The sequence below is a fragment of the Vanacampus margaritifer genome, chromosome 17, assembly GCF_051991255.1.
Source record: "Vanacampus margaritifer isolate UIUO_Vmar chromosome 17, RoL_Vmar_1.0, whole genome shotgun sequence".
NCBI lineage: Eukaryota > Metazoa > Chordata > Actinopteri > Syngnathiformes > Syngnathidae > Vanacampus > Vanacampus margaritifer.
This window is the reverse complement of record NC_135448.1, coordinates 20,073,291-20,091,419: the sequence shown is the minus strand read 5'-3', so window position 1 is coordinate 20,091,419 and position 18,129 is coordinate 20,073,291. Positions and strand designations below refer to the sequence as shown.

At 47.3% G+C, this 18,129-nt stretch overlaps 1 protein-coding gene across 1 annotated transcript in view; it reads left to right on the top strand.

Annotated features, from left to right (window-relative positions):
* gabbr2 (gamma-aminobutyric acid (GABA) B receptor, 2) overlaps window positions 1-18,129 on the top strand; it is an 80,341-nt gene that overhangs the window by 34,365 nt on the left and 27,847 nt on the right. The window contains exons 3-9 of the mRNA XM_077548264.1: window positions 7,362-7,532; window positions 10,431-10,532; window positions 11,498-11,563; window positions 11,656-11,844; window positions 13,094-13,336; window positions 15,712-15,772; window positions 17,266-17,346. Of these exons, the coding sequence (XP_077404390.1) occupies window positions 7,362-7,532; window positions 10,431-10,532; window positions 11,498-11,563; window positions 11,656-11,844; window positions 13,094-13,336; window positions 15,712-15,772; window positions 17,266-17,346 (913 nt within the window). The remainder of the gene's footprint in view (window positions 1-7,361; window positions 7,533-10,430; window positions 10,533-11,497; window positions 11,564-11,655; window positions 11,845-13,093; window positions 13,337-15,711; window positions 15,773-17,265; window positions 17,347-18,129) is intronic.

The window sequence follows — 18,129 nt, the reverse complement described above, 5'->3', positions numbered from 1 at the left end:
ACTGCACTCAGACACTCGGCGGTGAATTTCCAGCTCTTAGTCTGCGCACGGCGAGGAAAACGGGAGCTCACGCAACGGAGCGTCTCACCGGCTTTCTCTCCGCGAGCGAGAACAGCTGGAGAAGACGGCGACGGCGTCCCCGCCCGCCCCGCGCAGCATCTGCTCATTAATCATGCGCAGGCAGGCCATTTCAGGTTGCGCTCGCAAATCCTCATTTAGAAATAGAATAGCCACGATGGAGCCAGGTGACAGGATGCCATCAGTCATCACTGACACCGACCCCCCCCCCCCCCCCCCCATTAACTCACCCCCTTTCTTAACTCCTGTTGGGATTTCCTCCCAAAATTGCCACGATTAACTCCAAAACTGCCATAAATTCATTACAAAATAAAGAAATAGGGGCAATCGTGTTTTTTTATTGTAATTAATCGCATGACTCGTTAACTCACGATCCGTTCTAAATGTACAATAAAAAAAAATCTAGGCTTTCATACTCTTGTGGGGAAAAAATGTTCAACTAATAGAAATAGTTCAAATGAATGTTTGACGTTTATAGCCGTCAATGGCAGTGAATGAGTTAAAAAGGGATACTTGACTCACGGAGCCATTTTCAGCAATAAAAAGTGACGGTTTTGTCCAGAATGAATTTGATAACGTAACAGCTTTGAAAACTGACAATCTGATTTCAAGACACTTAAGTTTGGAAGCTAAAAGCTAAGCTAGTCTACTGGGAACGCTCAAGTTCAAGCACGCATTTACACAACATGGGTTCAAGCTCTCGGGTCGGCCCTTAAAATGGAATCTTGACATTTTTCACAAAAATCCCATTTGTGAATTTCATGGCAAAGGACAGTGACATTATTCCGAATAACTTCAGTTTTGTTTTGAATCGGCAAATACGCCACATGGTGGATTTTATTGGCTTGGTGACAAAACGCCGCATCCACGAGCAATAATAACGCAACCAAATATTTCTGGTGACTTGACATGATTGGCTTTTTATCAAGGTCACCACTCGATGACTCCGCGGGGGTTTTTGTTTGCCGATAAGATGACGTGAAATCCGTTTGGAATGCAAACGTCTCCTTGCAAAGTAATTGATGTTGAAGGCGCTTGATGGGGAGAAAAAACACAATTTCATGGTCGTCCTTGAAAGGAGGGGGGACAGGCCCGATCCGTGGACAGACGGCGGCGTGAAGAATGGCCACCGCCGCCGATAAAACTGTCTGCTGGCGCAAGTGATGAGGGAGGCGGGGGGGGGTTTGTCGACAATTTATGGCACCTCAAACTTATTGCGCGTCGAGCTCAGCAGAATTCCTCCTTCCCACTTCCTGGTTCCCGTGCGTTGGGTCTGATTGACAGCGAAAAAAGGTGTCAAACTTTTGGCTGAGATGTGGCAAGGAGGCGCATGTTGATGATGTCATCAAAGTCAAACGTGTGCGGGCGCCTTGGCTGGGCGGGCAGTCGTTGCCGTTGGCGACCAGATGAACGACGTGACTTGATTTAGTCGTTGCTTCAAATCCAATTCCGCTAGCGACATTAGCACGAGCGTCCTGCATTCCAGGATGCCGAATGTTTTTGCAACTTGCCCAATTGACGTATCGGAGTCTTTAGTGTGGATTATTTGTTGCCTTTGTGGCAAGCGAGGTGAGGAAGCTCGGCGGTGGTCCTGGGCTTCGTTCAATATTCACTATGTGGCATTTGGTGCCTGGTGGGAGTGCCCACTTGGAGACGCTTTTGGACCCCCCACACACGTATTGCCACAATCATTAGTACCGTGTTGGAGGTAGAATTTCACAGAGGGGATCGCGGCGCTCGCTCAATATTAAGAGAGAATCAAGACGCCAGGATGAGTTTAGCACCGTACCATGACAGTATTCATTTTTGAACTTGTATTTGACATCTTGATGATGAGCTTGAGGTTTCCCGGAGTCGTGTCCTTCGAGGGCGCAACGTGTTTGTCATGATGGAACGTGAGCGGATGAGGGAAGGCGGAGCCAAATGCAAATGCAGGAAAAGTGCAATGCGTGCTACTTCGTGTAACGTAGGGAGAAAAGTGAGCAGACAAGCATAAGTGGACGGGACGTGAAGAGACTGGTCGCCGTGACTGGAACCAGCGTGACGTGATTTGCGTTGGCGTGGCTGTGACAACGGCTACGTAGTTGTGGCGATGACTTGACACAGGAACGTCCGCACACAACGGCGACAACGCACACACACCGACTGGACAAACACAACGGACTAAACACACTAATGAGACACACCTGGGGAAGGGAAGACGTGGTTAGCCATAACGAGACCGGGGAAGAAACCAGGAACACACGACAAAAACAAGAACACCCACAACAAAGAAAAACCCAACCCCCACAGAACCGAAACATGACCGTATTTGGTGAAGTGCTGGTTTTCGTTCTGGTGTGGCTAGCCTGGCCCCTTTGAGGGTCCAAACACGTTAGCATGTTGATTTGTTCTCCAGCTTTGTCCGTAGCACGCTAACAGCGATGAGTTTGCCGTCGTCCGTGGAGAACCTCTCGCACCCTCCACGAGAGCGTCCCTTAAGGGTAGAAACACATTAGCAAAAGGTGTTGCTAGCCTGCTAATGATGATTAGCTTGGCAATTTCCAAGCTCCCCACTGAGTACGAGAGCATTTGCGGGTCAACAAGTGCCGCTGGTACGACACGTCACCGAAGGCTTTTGCGACTGAATCGGGTTAGAGAACCATTGAATCCACGTTGCCAGCTTAATTTGCTCTGTAAATGTTGCCATAACAATGACCTTGCTGTTTCACGGTCTACGGTGGCCTTTAAGGGTCAATAAAGTTTCGGAATCTATGCGTTGCGACGCTATTATAGTCAAAATGTCCCTTTTTAAATTCCTCTGGGGTTTGTAATGATCAGGCAATGATTGATATTTCACGCTTCCACGCCGATCATTCATCACTTGCCGTTGGATCGTTGTGGCCGATCGCGTTTCATCGATAAGCCACAGGGACGGCAAGAGAAACACTTTGTCGGTGGCCCACGGGCGACATTGGACGGGCCCCCGGAGGAGGACAAGACGATCGGAGCGTGCTGAAAATGTTGCTTAGTGGTCTCATGGAGCACGTCGGTTCCACGTAAGCGCTTATCGATATTCACAGCCGAAGCTCGCAGCTCAACATTTCTCCGATTCTTCCACTGAGTTAGCAGCCGGCGCGGCGCTCGCAACGTGCCTGTCGTGTCCCTTCATTTATTATCCACGACGGCCACTTGATTATTCAACGGCAAAGCGCACGCTTGGCCTCGGCGGATGTGATCGGAACGGAGCCCCCCCCCGCCCGCTGCGACCCATCGATGGCGCCAGATCACGTGGGCTCCTCCTTTAGGGACGGACGGACTTGCTGTTTCATAGAAGCTCATTTAGCTCCTTTTATGCTGGCCATCAACACAGCATTTTCACCGATTTATTTATTTATTTTCTCTCCCTCCCTGTTTTATTTTTTTTGGTCCTGTTCTCAGAGATGGAATGTGCCTCGAGTGTGCGGATTTGGTGGGAAATCAGTGCGAAAGGGCCTGTTTTGACTTGAACTACTTCCTGGTGAAGACGTGAACTTGATCAGCTTCCTACTTGCTAGCTAACAAGCTACAAGCTCACTGGCAAAGTGGCCGTAACGAACTTGCTTAATAGTGACTCACTAACGGTCTTGTGATTCGCTCACTAGCTTGACCACACGACTCACTATGACTACCAATTCCCTTTTAAACAAGGTATTACCTGGCTAACTACTATTACTAGCTCACTTACTTTGGCTCGCTTTCCTTGCTAGTTACTAGCTTGACTAATGACTTGCTTGCCCCTTGCTTTGGATTACTAGCTCAAGCATCGTCTATATATTCTGACTCAACACTTAATGTACTAATAAGTCAGCTAACCTGGGCAGCTAACTAGCGACTAGCTGGCTAACTTGCGACTGATCCACAGGAGTTGAAACCAATTCCAGTTCCGTGCAGCTAATGCAGTATTTCACTGCTTGAAAATGAACTTCCATTAGTTTGAGGCGTGGCCATTTTGTTTGGGGAACGTAAAGGCCAAACTCAGCAGCCTTTTGTCAGCGCCATCTATCAAAGGAGCGCTGATGTTTTATTTAAAGAGCAGTGGAGTCTTTAGCTAACGCTGAAGACCCCCGACGGCAACGGCCCAAAATAGTCCTGGCGGCAGCTCATGTAAGAAGCGGGCTCGGAAGTAGGCACGTGCGCGCCGGCTTGGGCCCCGCCTCCCTCCTTCCCCTGACGCCCAAGGTCATTAAAAGCGCTTGTAAGGACCCTGGCCAGGTCTCGCCGCAAGGTCACGGAAGCTCCTGGCGGGATGGAAGAAAGATCCCATCCAGGCCGCTGGGACTTTTATGACGATGGTGCGCGAGAACGATGACGGCCGTCGCAGCCGTCGTCTTTCATCCGCATTCGCCGCACGTCCTGATGGGTCGCAGGCTCGTTCAAGTCCGCAAATGAAAAGCAGCTCGGAAACTGTAGCAGACGACGCATTTGACGGAAGAGAGAACAAACGCAGAAAGACGGCAAACTTAACACAATGTCTATCGCGCAAGAACAAGCAGCTGAGAGCTAAGACTGTGCAAGTCCGATTTAGCGCGTTAGCAAGTCCGATTTAGCACGTTAGCAAGTCCGATTTAGCATGTTAGCAAACAACAAACTGCAAAGACGACCATTTTGCTGAACAGCAAACAAACGGCGCTCTTAACATGACTGCGCATTTTGGTCACTGTAATCCCAATTCTACATTTTCATCGCACCTGCTTTTTCGTGTGACCCTGGTCAACGGATGGTGGCCATCGCACTTGACCCAAAAGTCAGTCGCTTCCTTAGTCTTTTTTTTTTTTCTCCCTGCCGACTCCTTCAGTAAAAGTCTATTTCCGACAGCGCCGGCGGTGCTAACTGCGCCTGGCGACGACTTTGCGATGAAAAGGTGCCGTGGCTGTGATTCACCAAGAGAGACGCATAATGAGGAGATCACAGTCAGGAGGCGCTTGAACTCTTTTTAGGAAAGCGGCGAGCGCGGCGGACCTGGTAACGTTGCCGTCGCCGTCGTCGTCGCACCGGATGGCTCACAGCCTCCTCGGCTACGCTCAAAGTGTGTAATTAACCCCACGGTGAGTCACACGCTTCCTTAAATCAACACACACGGCTCAACAAAAGCAAAGAAATGCAGATTTACGTTATTTGAGGTCAAATGTAAGATATTAGTCACTTTAAAAAAAGACATGATACGATGTATTGTTCATATTTCCTTACTGAGGCTGTGCAATCATTTGTTGTATTCGAATTACATTTAAAAAAATAACAATTCATAAAATTTATTTTTATTTTGTACTAGCTTATATTAACAAATATTTTCTGTGACATTTAGTTTGTTAGTAAGGGTAAAAAATCGGATTTATTAAAAAAAAGAAGATATTTTTGACAAAATATTTTCGATTGCGTATGAAGCCACAAACATAGTAAAATAAAGTGAAATAGTTGGTCAAATAGTCCGTTTTAATTGGGTCTGCAACCAAGAATTATTTTAATAATCGATTCATCCGTTGATTTTTTCAATGAATCAATGAATTGTATTTGAAAAAAAAAAAACACGTTTTATTTTCCATCCCCTTATTGAAAAGCAGGAGGACATTATTTCAAATTGGCTGGACAGAAATGGCACAAAATCAAGTCACTGAGGATTCATATACTGGACGTCAGAAAATTGGCCAAAATATTTAGGACGGTTTTTCATCGTAAAACAAGCATTATCGTCTGCTTCCATGGAGGTCGACAGAAATCGGACAATATTCAATTCCCAAATTCAAAATATCTCAACTCAATTGTACAAAAATATTTAGGTAGCTATTGAATGACTTGAGAGCGTCTGATTGGTCGTTTGCAGCGCACCGACTGCAAACGACGGCAATCATTGACATATGAACGGAATATCGCTTACCGTCTCTTCTTTGTTGTTGTGTTTGCGGCAGCCGTCATATGAACGGAAAAACATCCGCGGTCGGCCTGCGATTCCGAGAAGATGCCGCCGCTTTACTGAAACAATTCAAACACATGCAAATGAGTCCAATTCGAAAAGTGTGCGCGTGTGCGCCCGCGTGTCTAATCTCATTGCAGAAATTAATTACAGCTGTTTGTGGCTCAAGGGAACGCTGGTGACCTATTGCAGGAATTTGTGCACAGAGAGAGAGAGCGAGCGAGCGAGCCAGATGAAGCGAAGAATGACAAACGGCATAATTGCCGTGGACTCCTTTTTGAATGTCGCATATGAAGCTCCGTACTTCACATCTGTTGTTCAGGGATGTGATTTTTCCGCTAATTCGCGGAATTCCGCTTTTTTTTTTATCTCCCCCCCCCAAAAAAAAAAATCCGTTTTTTTTTTTGTATTTCATTGTGTATGCACATGACTCCGACAGATAACATCTTCTGCTATAACAAAGACATTTGTGGTATGCTCTAATATGAGTTACTTTTCATTTGGTCATGATACAATTATTTGTTCATGAAATTTGAACTCTTCAACATTATTTATGTGTTAACTTAGTAATCACATTAGTTCGATATGATGATATTCTCAGTGATAGTTTTTAAAAGCAAAGGCAGTCCAATGTTTTTGAATGTGACTGATTTTGACTTGACTAAAACTGCCATTTTATATGGGATAGTTCAATATACATTGAAAATTGATGCTGTTGTTTTGTCTATTTCTTTGTCATGTGAGTGCATTGAAAGTACTTCAAAACACGGAAAACCCATGAGCTCCCCTTGCCCCCCCACCAGGGCACTGCCCTGGACCTAGCTGGGTGCCAGCGGCCCCCAGACCCCCGGCTAAATTTTCAGATAATTTCACTTTGGTCAAATCACATCCCTGGTTGTTGGTAAAGCTCAGCAGCGACCGCTCATCGAAATAATGCACAATGAATGAGGATATTTCATTTTCACCGTTCTACGAAACGTGCTCAAAACATCCGTTTTTGGTTGTATTGTAAGTTAGCTGACTAACTTGGCCAACTAGCTACGAGCTGACTAACCTGACTAAGTCGCTAGCGAACTAGCAATGAGCTCATTGACTTGGCTAGCTAGCTACGAGCTCACAAGTGAAGCTAGCTACAGACATTTTCAGAAAAGAAATCCAAACGCAAGGTGACGTCTCCAGCAAGTCGCGTTGATGCTATGGAATGCGATGATCATCATTTGAAAGACGGACATTTGGTCCTGGGAATGGATTTGAATGTCAGTCAGGCCGGATCGATCCTATTTCAGTATTGACCTCAACCAAAGGAAGACATTTGGACGGTGCTGTCAACGTTTGTGTCTTTTGTGGTTGTCAGCTCTCCTTCGCGGCGACCACTCCTGTGCTGGCGGACAAGAAAAAGTACCCCAACTTCTTCCGCACGGTGCCCTCGGACAACGCCGTCAACCCGGCCGTGGTCAAGTTCCTCAACTACTACAATTGGAGCCGCGTGGGGACGCTGACGCAGGACGTGCAGAGGTTCTCCGAGGTTTGTCCTCTCCCTTTTCTTTGCTCAAGACAAAACTTTGTAAAATCAACATGAGCATTTCTTTCTTTTTCATAATGAGACTCGGCCATCCCAGCGGAACGCGGCGACCGAAATGAGAACGGCGCTCAACGTTTCTTTTTCTAAATGATGCACGCAGACAGCGGCGGCGGCGGCGCTTGGTTGCAGGCTAATGACAAACAACACAAACCCAATCAAATGGAGTCGAACGGCTCTCAGAAGACTCACAAAATCAACTCATTTTGCCAAAGCATCGGCTGGAAATGCATCGAGTCTTGCTAATAGCGCCGGTTTTAATATCAGCACATTCATCCAGAAAGTAGACTTTACCCCGATCTGCTAACTTGGAAAGCTAACAAACTACACGCGTACAAAGCTGGTTCGAGTTCGCTAACTAGGTACTAACTTCTATTACTACTACACTAACCTGACTGTCCAGCTGTGACCTCATTAACTACAGTCTGCTGATATTTTTAGTCACGGTTGTTTACAGCTAGTGGTTCACTTACTAGCTAGCTACTAGCTCATTAACTTGAAAAATGAACGCCTAGCTCACCAACAACTTTGCTAACGAGCTATCAGCTAATTAAAAACAAACTATCTTACTGAGTTTGTCATATTTTCCATCATAGTAGCTCCTAGCTGGCTAACTAGCTACTAGTGCGCCGCCTCACATAACTAGCTAGTAGCTACTACCCTACAAACTCAGCAAACGAATTACGTGCTGGCTATAGTGGGCTAGCTAACTGACTGAATGTATTTTAGTAAACGTAATTACTAACTGTGAGCTCACTAACTTGCCTAAGTAGCGAATAGGTAATGCTCTTCGTAAACTATGAACTAGCTAACTAACATAGATAACCATGAACTACAGATATTTTCAGAAATTAAATGATCAGAGACTGTAATGTAAGTGAACTTGGGCATCTAGCAAGCTACTCGCTCACTCACCGAGATAACTAACTAGCTAACTAAACATAGACTTTGTTCTCTCTTTTTTTTTAACTAACCATAAAAAAAGGGCTGAAAAAAACTACAGCCATGATAAACATTGTAGTAGTCGGGTCCGGAGTATCAACGGCCAACAATAATTGTCAGTTTTGAAAGCAGGATCTCTTCGAGGATGCCGACGTGTGTTTTGAGTTGGTGGCAATCATTTTCCATTCAAGCGCTTTGTCGCGTCGCGCTGCTTCATTTCTTTCCCGCCCACACAAATCTGCCGCTCGCGTCGGAGAACATTTGCGGACGCTAACGCTTCTTCTGTCCTCGGTGACATTGTGAAGGCGGCCATTGTGTTGACTTGTGTTTGGTCTTTGCTTGACAAGCGACTCCTTTTCGACGCTCCGTTGCGCTGGCTGTTACCTCTGCCAGGGAATTTAATGGGCCGTTTGGTTAACTATGCATGTGGCTTCCTGCACACATTAAGTCGGCGTTTAGGCGGAAAAAATCGTGCTTAGAGTTCGGAGAAAGGTTGAGGTGCGATCATCTTGACGTTTTGGGGCTTAGGAAGTTTAGGGATTGAGGTTTAGGTTAAGGGCGAAGGTTTTAGGGCGAAGGTTTAGTCTTAGGTTGGGGCTAAAAGGTTTTGGGGTTTGGGTTCAGAGTTTCGGGTCAGGAGTTTTATTTTAGAACCAGGGTGTAGTCAGGTTTGGGATCAGGATTTAGGGACCGTGTAAAGATTCAGACGTTAGGGTTTGAGGTGAAGTTGTGAGTGAAAGGGGCACGGCTTTCGGGGTCAGGGAAAGGGTTCAGGATTTAGGGCCACGTCCTGATTTTGCACCCGACAGACTGCATGGAAAGCTTTGGAGGAAGGTCGCTCTCGTCAATCTCTCGTTCGATGGCGCCAACAATTTGCTGCGGCTTATTTCAGCTGTTTGTAAGATGGCGGAGACGAACACGTTTGACACAAACGTGATATCGAGACATCCTGATGAAAGAAGACGGAAGTGATGAAAAGCCAACCGGCTCAGCACTGGACATCCTTCAATCAATAGCGATGTATAAGCGAGGAGGGTACGAGAAGTCTGCTTGGAAAATCCTTTCATCGGCGCGCTTCTGGCTTAGGACGGGAAGAAGACAGAAAACGCCGCCATTCCGTCAACCTGCCGCCAGATTGTCCTCAAATATGCAAACCTGGCTTCCGCGCTGCATTATTCGCACCCTCGACGCCGTTCCAGTTACCCTCACGTCAAACCGGGGCGATACTCGCAAGGGCAGACATCCACTCCAATGTTCCCCGAATAATCTGTCCCCAATTTGAGGGTCTCCCTTCCGGCGAAGACCAGGAGACCCTCGCATAATCGCGGTACGAGTCGCCACGGAGACTTTCGTGCGACTTCCCGCTTGCATAATGAATGACGGCGTTGTTGACAAGCAGCGTTTGGATGTCTTCCATTTGTCCTGCTCGCTCGCCGTCCGTCTCGCACCGACGTGGTGTGCCGAGAGCCGGCGTGGCGAGGCCGGGCGCGCGTTGCGCAACGCCGGTTAAAGATGGCGGCGCCGTGGCCAAACGCCGGCAGAACAGAAAAAGCTATTTACGGCACATCCCCGCTTTAATGGTGATGACGAGGGGGGGGGCGTCACACACTTGAACACGCGCACACGCAATATTTGGCAATCCACTTTATTGCCAGACACGCAGGAACAGCAAACATCAATCACAGCTGACGGAGAACAGGATTAGGAATTTGCCCTCCGGCTGTTTAATTTCACTCAGCAGCAAAACGCAGCAATGTTATTTATTTACGTTGATGTGAAGTCGGCGGCAAAACGCTGCTTTAGCCACTGACGAGCCGTTCTTGGAAATTTGAGAATATTTGAAAGACGTTTTCCTCAAGGTCATCCCGAGTCAAGTGGATTTTTTTGAACCTGCTCCCGTAGGTGAGGAACGACCTGACCAGCGAGTTGGAGAAGGCCGACATCCGCATCGCCGACACCGAGAGCTTCTCCAACGACCCGTGCGTCAACGTCAAGAAACTCAAGGTGAGTTTGCGATCGAGCCGCCGACGCGTACCGAACGGAAGCAGGACACCGCGTTGGTGCCCGGCGTTTCAACCTCCGCCGTCGCAAATCAAACCTCCGCCGTCAGTCCTTCCTCAGAATCGTTTTCAGCCGATTGTCAGCGAGCCCTCATCATGCTTCGCACACACTTTTTGTACCAAACGAACCTGAGTTTGACCTGAGTTTGACCTGAGTTTGACGGGCCTTCGCTTTCAAATTCGGCTTTTGACACATAGTTCGGGTTTTGGGTTTCAAGGCTCGCTTCGGGTTACAAATGAGAGTTTCAAGACAGGATTTGAGTTGAAACTTATGCTGTCAAATCAGGGTTTCAAGAGAGGATTATTGTTTCTAATTCGGATTTCGAGCCCGGATCAGCGTTTCAAGCTTGAGTCCTGATTTTAAATCTGCCTCCAAGTTGCATCTTTGGATTGATCTCGATTCCTGCTTTGAAACGCGGCTCACGGCTTCCATTGGTGCAATTCTCTGTCGTCCCAACGCACGCGCTAGCAGCTCGCCTGGCTAGCGCGGCGTAGCATGTTGCTTATTATGACCATCGTAAAGTTTCCAAGCGCCACCACAGCTGCACTAAACACCCACAACAACATTGTGACGTTGTAAAAGGACCAGCGCACACGCACACACACTGCTGCTTTTTCTAGTATTTTCACCTTAGCTAAAGCTAGCTAGCTACCCGAAATATTATTGTCAATATTTTGTATTTTTGAAAGTTAATTCATAGCAAATTTGTGTTGTTTTGACCTTCGCTATAGCTATCTAGCTAGCTAACTAGTTCGTTAAACTTGGATTATGGTTCTCCATCCATTCTGGATTTAATAACTAGCATAAGAATTTTTCGTAGAAATCTAAAATCGAAATGATGGCGCAGGTACAAAAGTAACGGCGTCTCCAACATGATGTTGAGCGCATGTCGATATTTGTTCCTTCAGGACAACGACGTGAGAATCATCATCGGGCAGTTTGACGAGAACCTGGCCTCCAAAGTCTTCTGCTGCGTAAGTGGGCGTGGCCCGGCGCGGCACGCGGCCGTGGCACGTAGCCGTGGCGTTACTGAACGCACCCGTCCTCTCCATCCTGACCCCTCCAGGCGTACAACCTCAACATGTTTGGCAGCAAATACCAGTGGATCATTCCCGGCTGGTACCAGGGCAAGTGGTGGGAGCGGCCCAACAGCACCAACTGCACCACCGGCAAGCTGCTGAGCGCCATGGAGGGCTACATCAGCGTGGACTTTGAGCCGCTCAGCGCCAGGCAGATTAAGGGCATCTCCGGAAGGGTGAGACCGCTTTCCGACAAAGCCTAAAGTCCAAAAACAAAAAGTACAGTCAATAACAAATTCACTCAAGCGTTGTGGTGGTATTTGGTTGGTATTTACGTGTTTGCAAGATAAAAAAAAAAACAGCTTTAGACGGTTGAACCGTGAAGTGTTGCAAGATACTTTGTTCTTGTACTTTGGGAGTTAGCAGACTACTTCCTGGTTTGTGTATTTAATGGCTAGTGAGATTGTTCTGCTAGCAGGCGCCATCCTGGCCGATTTAGTTTCTGTACTTTGTTAGCATGCTACTTTGGGATTGCGTTGTTTGTTAGCACCCCACATGCTACTTTGTTAGTTTGGACTTGACTTGATGCTTTGTTTGCTTGTTAGTAGCTTACTTCCTGGTGTGCGAGTTGGCTAACTACTTCCTGGTTTGTTTATTGTTTGTCAGTTATGCTGCATTGGAGGAAGGTGGGAAGTGGGACTTTTCTGACTTTATACCAGGAAGTAAGCACGGGAACGTCACTCGACAATCGGCAACGCTGTCGAGACAAAGACCATGAATGGCAAAACATATTGATTTATTGAGTACAACAACAATTATTCCAAAAAAAGTAACTTCATGTAAGCCAACGTGATTTCGACTGACTGTTTTGATTGATCGGAATCAGCCATCTTTGTTGTTTACAATCGCTTCAAAAACGTTGTGGTGGGACCCGGGAGATTCCAAGTGGGATATATCCCACGTTCCTCGAACGTAGCATGAGTTAGCGCCGGGTTATTTGCTGCTTTGTGTGTTGGCTTGCTGCTAGCTGCTGTGTTTGTTGTTTGTCAGTTAGCAAGTAACTATTTTTGTTTGTATTTGACTAGTTAGCAGGCTACTTCCATCTTTGTTTTCTTTGTTATCAGGTAACTTTGTGTTTATGAGCTAGCAAGGTGCTTATTCTTGTCTTTGTGCTAGCGTGTCCAGATTTTCAAAATCGAAATCCGGGCCACTACAATTTTGCTGAAAATCAAATATACACTAAACTATTGATAACAAATGTGATCGCTAGTCAGTCTGGTGAGCGGCGGTTGTGTTATTACTTTAGCTAATGCTAAATGCTATCATGTTTGACAAGGCTCAAACCCGGGACAGGCGACACCTTGTTTATGTTGTTGTTTTGTTGACTTCCTGCTTTGCCTGCAAGCCATTTCTGGATGCGTTTGTCCGTAAAGCGGCCGCTTCCCGCTTCCCGCTTTGCATTTCCAACTCGATGTCCCGTTTCAGACCCCGAAGGAGTACGAGCTGGAGTACAGCCGCGAGCTGCGGCAGAAGGGGGTGGAGCCCAGCAAGTTCCACGGCTTCGCTTACGACGGCATCTGGGTCATCGCCAAGACGCTGACCCGGGTCATGCACTTGCTGCGCGACAAGCAGCGGCAGAGCGCAGACCCCAACTTCACCGTGGACAACCGGCAGGTGGGCAAGATGGTTCTGGACGTCATGAACGAAACCAACTTCTTTGGCGTCACGGTGAGTACCGGGAATATCAAAACGGAAATGGCCGCTTGGTAAGCGAGCAACACTCGAGTTTTTAAAATACTGCACATTGCAAACAAGACTTTGAACTTGACTTGCGCACGTACCGGACCGAACGTTGACCTTCTCGGCATCGCGCTGCTGAGACGCCGCCCAGGGTCTTGGGGCGGCCATCTTAGGTTGTTACAGGAAGAGCCCAAAGAGACAAGCTTAGTTTGCGATTAAGTCTGTTTTACAGCCTCGAGTTTCAGTTCAGGCTCTCGACTCGACGCTGGCTTTTCATCCTCAAATGCGTCTCTTCTGACTTTGAATTTGACGGCGTATGTAACATCATGCAAATGTGCGTGTGCGCGTACTCGAACAAATGTCAGCCACCGCGCGTGTTCATTAGCGCAAATGCTTTGCAGGGAAGGTTACTTAGCCCCTGGAAAGTGCTGCTGCGTGCCCACGCCGCTGCATTCGCCATTGATCCGCGTGTGCGTGCGTGTGTTTTGGCTTCCTATCGGGCTGTTGGAGGATACCGTATCCCCCCCCCCCCCCCCGGCCTGCAGCACGAGGCCCAGGGTAGCATTGCAGGCTACTTCATGATCGTTTGCAAGCAGGCTACCTCCAGGTCTCGGCGTTCCAACAGGCTCCTCCCTTCTTTGTCGATTCAAAGTCAACTTCCTGCTTCCTTTCTTTGTTTATTTGTTGCCCGATGCTTAACACCTTCAAATGCACGCAGGACAGGTGATGCTAGCATGTAGCTGGCTAGCATCTTAAAGGTACCCCAACATAAGTCTAGCAAAAGTGCAAGCATCGACTTGACGTGTGTTGTCGCTACGACGGCAATCAAATGCGTTGTCTTAAAAGTGTCCATGAAACGAGACGATCCTGCACACGCAAGCCTTACACCCAAACGCACACGCACGAGCACACGCACGTGCACACGCACGTGCATGAGAGGCAGCAGACACGGGAAGTCAATCTCCCGCCAGAATGCTGCATGCATTTTTTATGCCACTTTCTTCACGGAACCAAAAAAACAAAACAACTGTTACACAACCGGAAAAACTGCAAATTCCGGCTCTTTATTTGAATCCTTTTCTGATGTGTATTTTTTTGGAGGGGGGGCAGGGGGGTCACACTCCCATCCCAGCCCACCCTATCACGGAGGTCTGTGCAGTATTGATCCGCAGCAGAGCTCCTCCCCCTGCCGGAACCGCAGGATGAGAAGCCACTTGAGGAAAGGGGGGGTTACGTGGGGGGGGGTTAAGCATGCTCGTCATTGAGATGACGCGCATCTTGTCTTTGATTTGCGGTCAGTGGGGCGCACGCGTTGGTTCAATCAGCCGGCATTTGGCTGTCATTAGCCAGGTGTGAGTCAGCAGCGCCTCCTTTTAACAGCGCAGCCGGTGTACGTGGGGGGGGGGGGGGGCTTACTGGCGCCCTGTTTCACTCATCTGCCCTTTTTGCTGATGTTAAAGAAAGGGGGGGGGGGGTCATTGCTGAGTCATGAGAGCACGACCCCGTTTGCACAGCAGGTGCCTGAAGGTGGCGTTTAACGAGTTGAGGTGTTGCTGATTTGTGAATGGACTGACGGATGTTTGCGTGGCGTCGCGTGCGAATGGACGGACGCGTCGGATGCGCATTCATGGACGTCGTGTAGCAAATTGTGCGTTTTCTATGAAGTTGACACAGAAGGAAGATGTCAGCCTTGTTCCTGTATTGGGGGAGGAAAGCCGAAGATGAAGAAGGCGAGAAAGCGAGCGGGGGGGGGGGGGGGGGGGGGGTTCGGGCGGATTTTGAGATAAAGCCACGGAGCCAAATTGATTGGACGACATGAGACCATAATGCCGCAAAGCTCAATTGCTTTTGTCTACTTTGTCGGCTCTGCGGCTTAAAAGTGCTTATCTTGTTCCCTCCCTGCTTCAATCAAAGACTCTTTTTTGGAAGGGGGGGGGGGGTCGCTCTCTTTAGCCAATAGCTAACATAAGGACTTGATGTTTGAATGTTGTTGGGACTGAAGCAGCTGTGGGGCAATGTAGCAATATCATGCACATTTTTTTTAAGTGTGGGGGGTGGGGGGGGCTTACATATATTTTCACATGCTTGTAACTGAAGTCATTGTCACATGACGCAATATTCTGTGGGGTCATGAAAAATCTGTCAATACTTTCAAATGGCTGCCAGTGAACGAGTAAACAAATATGGCTATCATAAGATGTCATGTGACAAGTTGGGGGGGGGGAGGGTAGCCCATAATATGGTGTAACAAATCAAATGAGATGCAGCATGCCGAGCTGAAAGGCTCCATAGCTTGTCAACTTGTGTATTAAATGTAACGCGTCCCTGATTTACGGCCTGTTGTGGGCGTGTCTTCCTTGCAGGGCCAAGTGATGTTCCGCAACGGCGAGCGGATGGGCACCATTAAGTTCAACCAGTTTCAAGGTACAAACACAAGCTGGCGCACAAGCTGGCGCACAAGCGAGACCAAAACCAAACAAAAACACTTCAAGGGGATCCGTGACGCGCCCGACGTAGCCTGGCGTGAATGTCGCCTTTGTTGCGGTACGTCCAAAGCGTGATGGCAATTTGCGGAAAGCCGTTTAGTGACTCAAGTCGGCTGTTGCGCTCGACGCGCTTGGATCGGCACCGAGGAAGCTCGGCAAAAAGCTTCACCGGAAAAAAGATGGACTTTTACTGAGTCTTTGTTCACACCATATTTGGGGGGTTTTGTTTTCACTCACACAACCGAATAATCGGACGGCTGATTTAATCACCCGATGTTTGTTCTTTTAAAATTTGAGGATTTCTTTTTGGGGCCATTAAAAAAATAATAATAATAAATATATATATATATATATACATTGACACATTACAACATAAGACAAAGTTAATGACATTGAAACACCAACCGCCCCCCAAAAAATTGTCAAGAAAAGTCACATTTCTGCCAATTTTTGCCAATTTGTCTCTTTTGGAAAGTTAAACAAACTATTGTAAAAGAAATATATATATATATATATTTTTTTTTTAAGCCAGTGTTCTGGATGTAATTCATATCCTTGTTGTTGTCAGTGTTAAGGGACCAAAAAAGATGTTATTTGATTCCTTATATTTTTGGATTATTGGAATGATATCCTGGCAAACATCAGAATTGGCAAAAGTGCCGAATCGGTTCTAAGCAAAGCGCACAAAACGTTTGAACACTGACCGTTAACAGCCGTGAATTCAAGGAAGTCGCCCGACAAGATTTTGCATTCTGAAAATGAATCTTGCATTTTGTGGAGAAGACGATTTCATCGCTATTCACACTTGAATCATCTTAAATCTCGCGCTTGAAGGTTTTTGCTCACTCAAAGCAAAAGCGCGTCGTCGCCTCTCAAAGTGTGTCGTCATTCTCACCGTCGCAAATGCAAAATCGGCCGCATTGCAAATTTATGAGGCTTCACAAATCCGAGTTGAGGCGATTTGTGCCATTCTTTAAAAAATCAAATCAAATCATCTGCGCCTTCTGCGGGCTAATGTTGGTCGGACAAAGTCGTTACGCAAAAACACTCGGATCCGTTTGAGCGGAACTTCACAGCTGCTTTTCTTTTTCTTTTTTTCTTTTTCTTTTTTTCTTGCCCACCCGTCTCGGAGAAGCGTTTATCGCCTTGGCTTCCTCCGCCGCTATCTTCTCTTTATCGCCCGCTGGCTCTCCTTGAGGTGAAATAAAGGCATAATTGAATCGGCGGCATAAAGCGGGAAAGCATATTAAAAAACATATTCAAGTGCAGATTCCCGTCCTTAAGTGATCGACGTTGCCGAGCGCTTTATTATCGGCGTTATTGATGTTTTGTCACGAATACGCTTTGGATGTCTTTTGTTCCCGGCTGCAATTTTTGGGACGCCATAAACTTTAGCGGATGTTGATCAATATTGTTGTTTTTTGCCACCAGGGGGCCAGGAAGTGAAGGTGGGGGAGTACAACGCTATTGCGGACGTGCTGGACCTCATCAATAACTCCATCCGCTTCCAAGGTATGCAAAAAAAAAAGATGCACTTTCTTGCCCTTTATTTGCTCGTCGACACAAAATGAATGTCCCGTTTGTAGCGTTGTCATCCCAGAAACAGGAAGTGGCCTGTAACAAATAAATGCATCGAAACTTGTTTGGCGTCGTCTGGCAAAATAAGCAACAAAGTAAAAAAATGGCATTCGCCAGGAAAACTTCCGATTTTCTTCATTTCTTGCCAAGTCTTTTTCGTTGTTGCTTTGGACCGTCGCCGATCCTTCGCGGCCAAGAATGAAAAAAGGCTCCAGCCCTCCTTTTGCACCGTCTTCCATCATCCACCAAACTAAGACGTAAGCTAGCATAGAAAAACATTAGCATCGTCATGATTTTTTCTTTTCTGACCTTCTTCGACATTGTTTGTCGGTTGTCAGCCGATTCCAAAAAACGACCGAGACTCATTCCCGTGAAACGATTTCGACGGAAGGCCAAATGAGTTTTCCACCAATGAGCAAGAGCCTCGTAACAAGATAACCAAAACAATATTTCCATTCAAAATCCCGTTTTCATGATCTTCACGGAAGTCTACCGTTTTTTCCCGACGGCGCCCGCACGGAAAGCAAATGACGCTCGCACAGCAGCGTCAAAAGCATTTCCACGCTCAGCGCCGATGAGCAAGACGATTCTGCCGCCACCGATTGGCCTCCGCCAGAGGAGAGAATTGAGCGGCGACACGAAAGTGGCTCGACCGCCACGCTTGGGTCCTGCTGCGGCGGAAACCGCAAATGGCTCCGGAAGAGGCGGAGGAATACG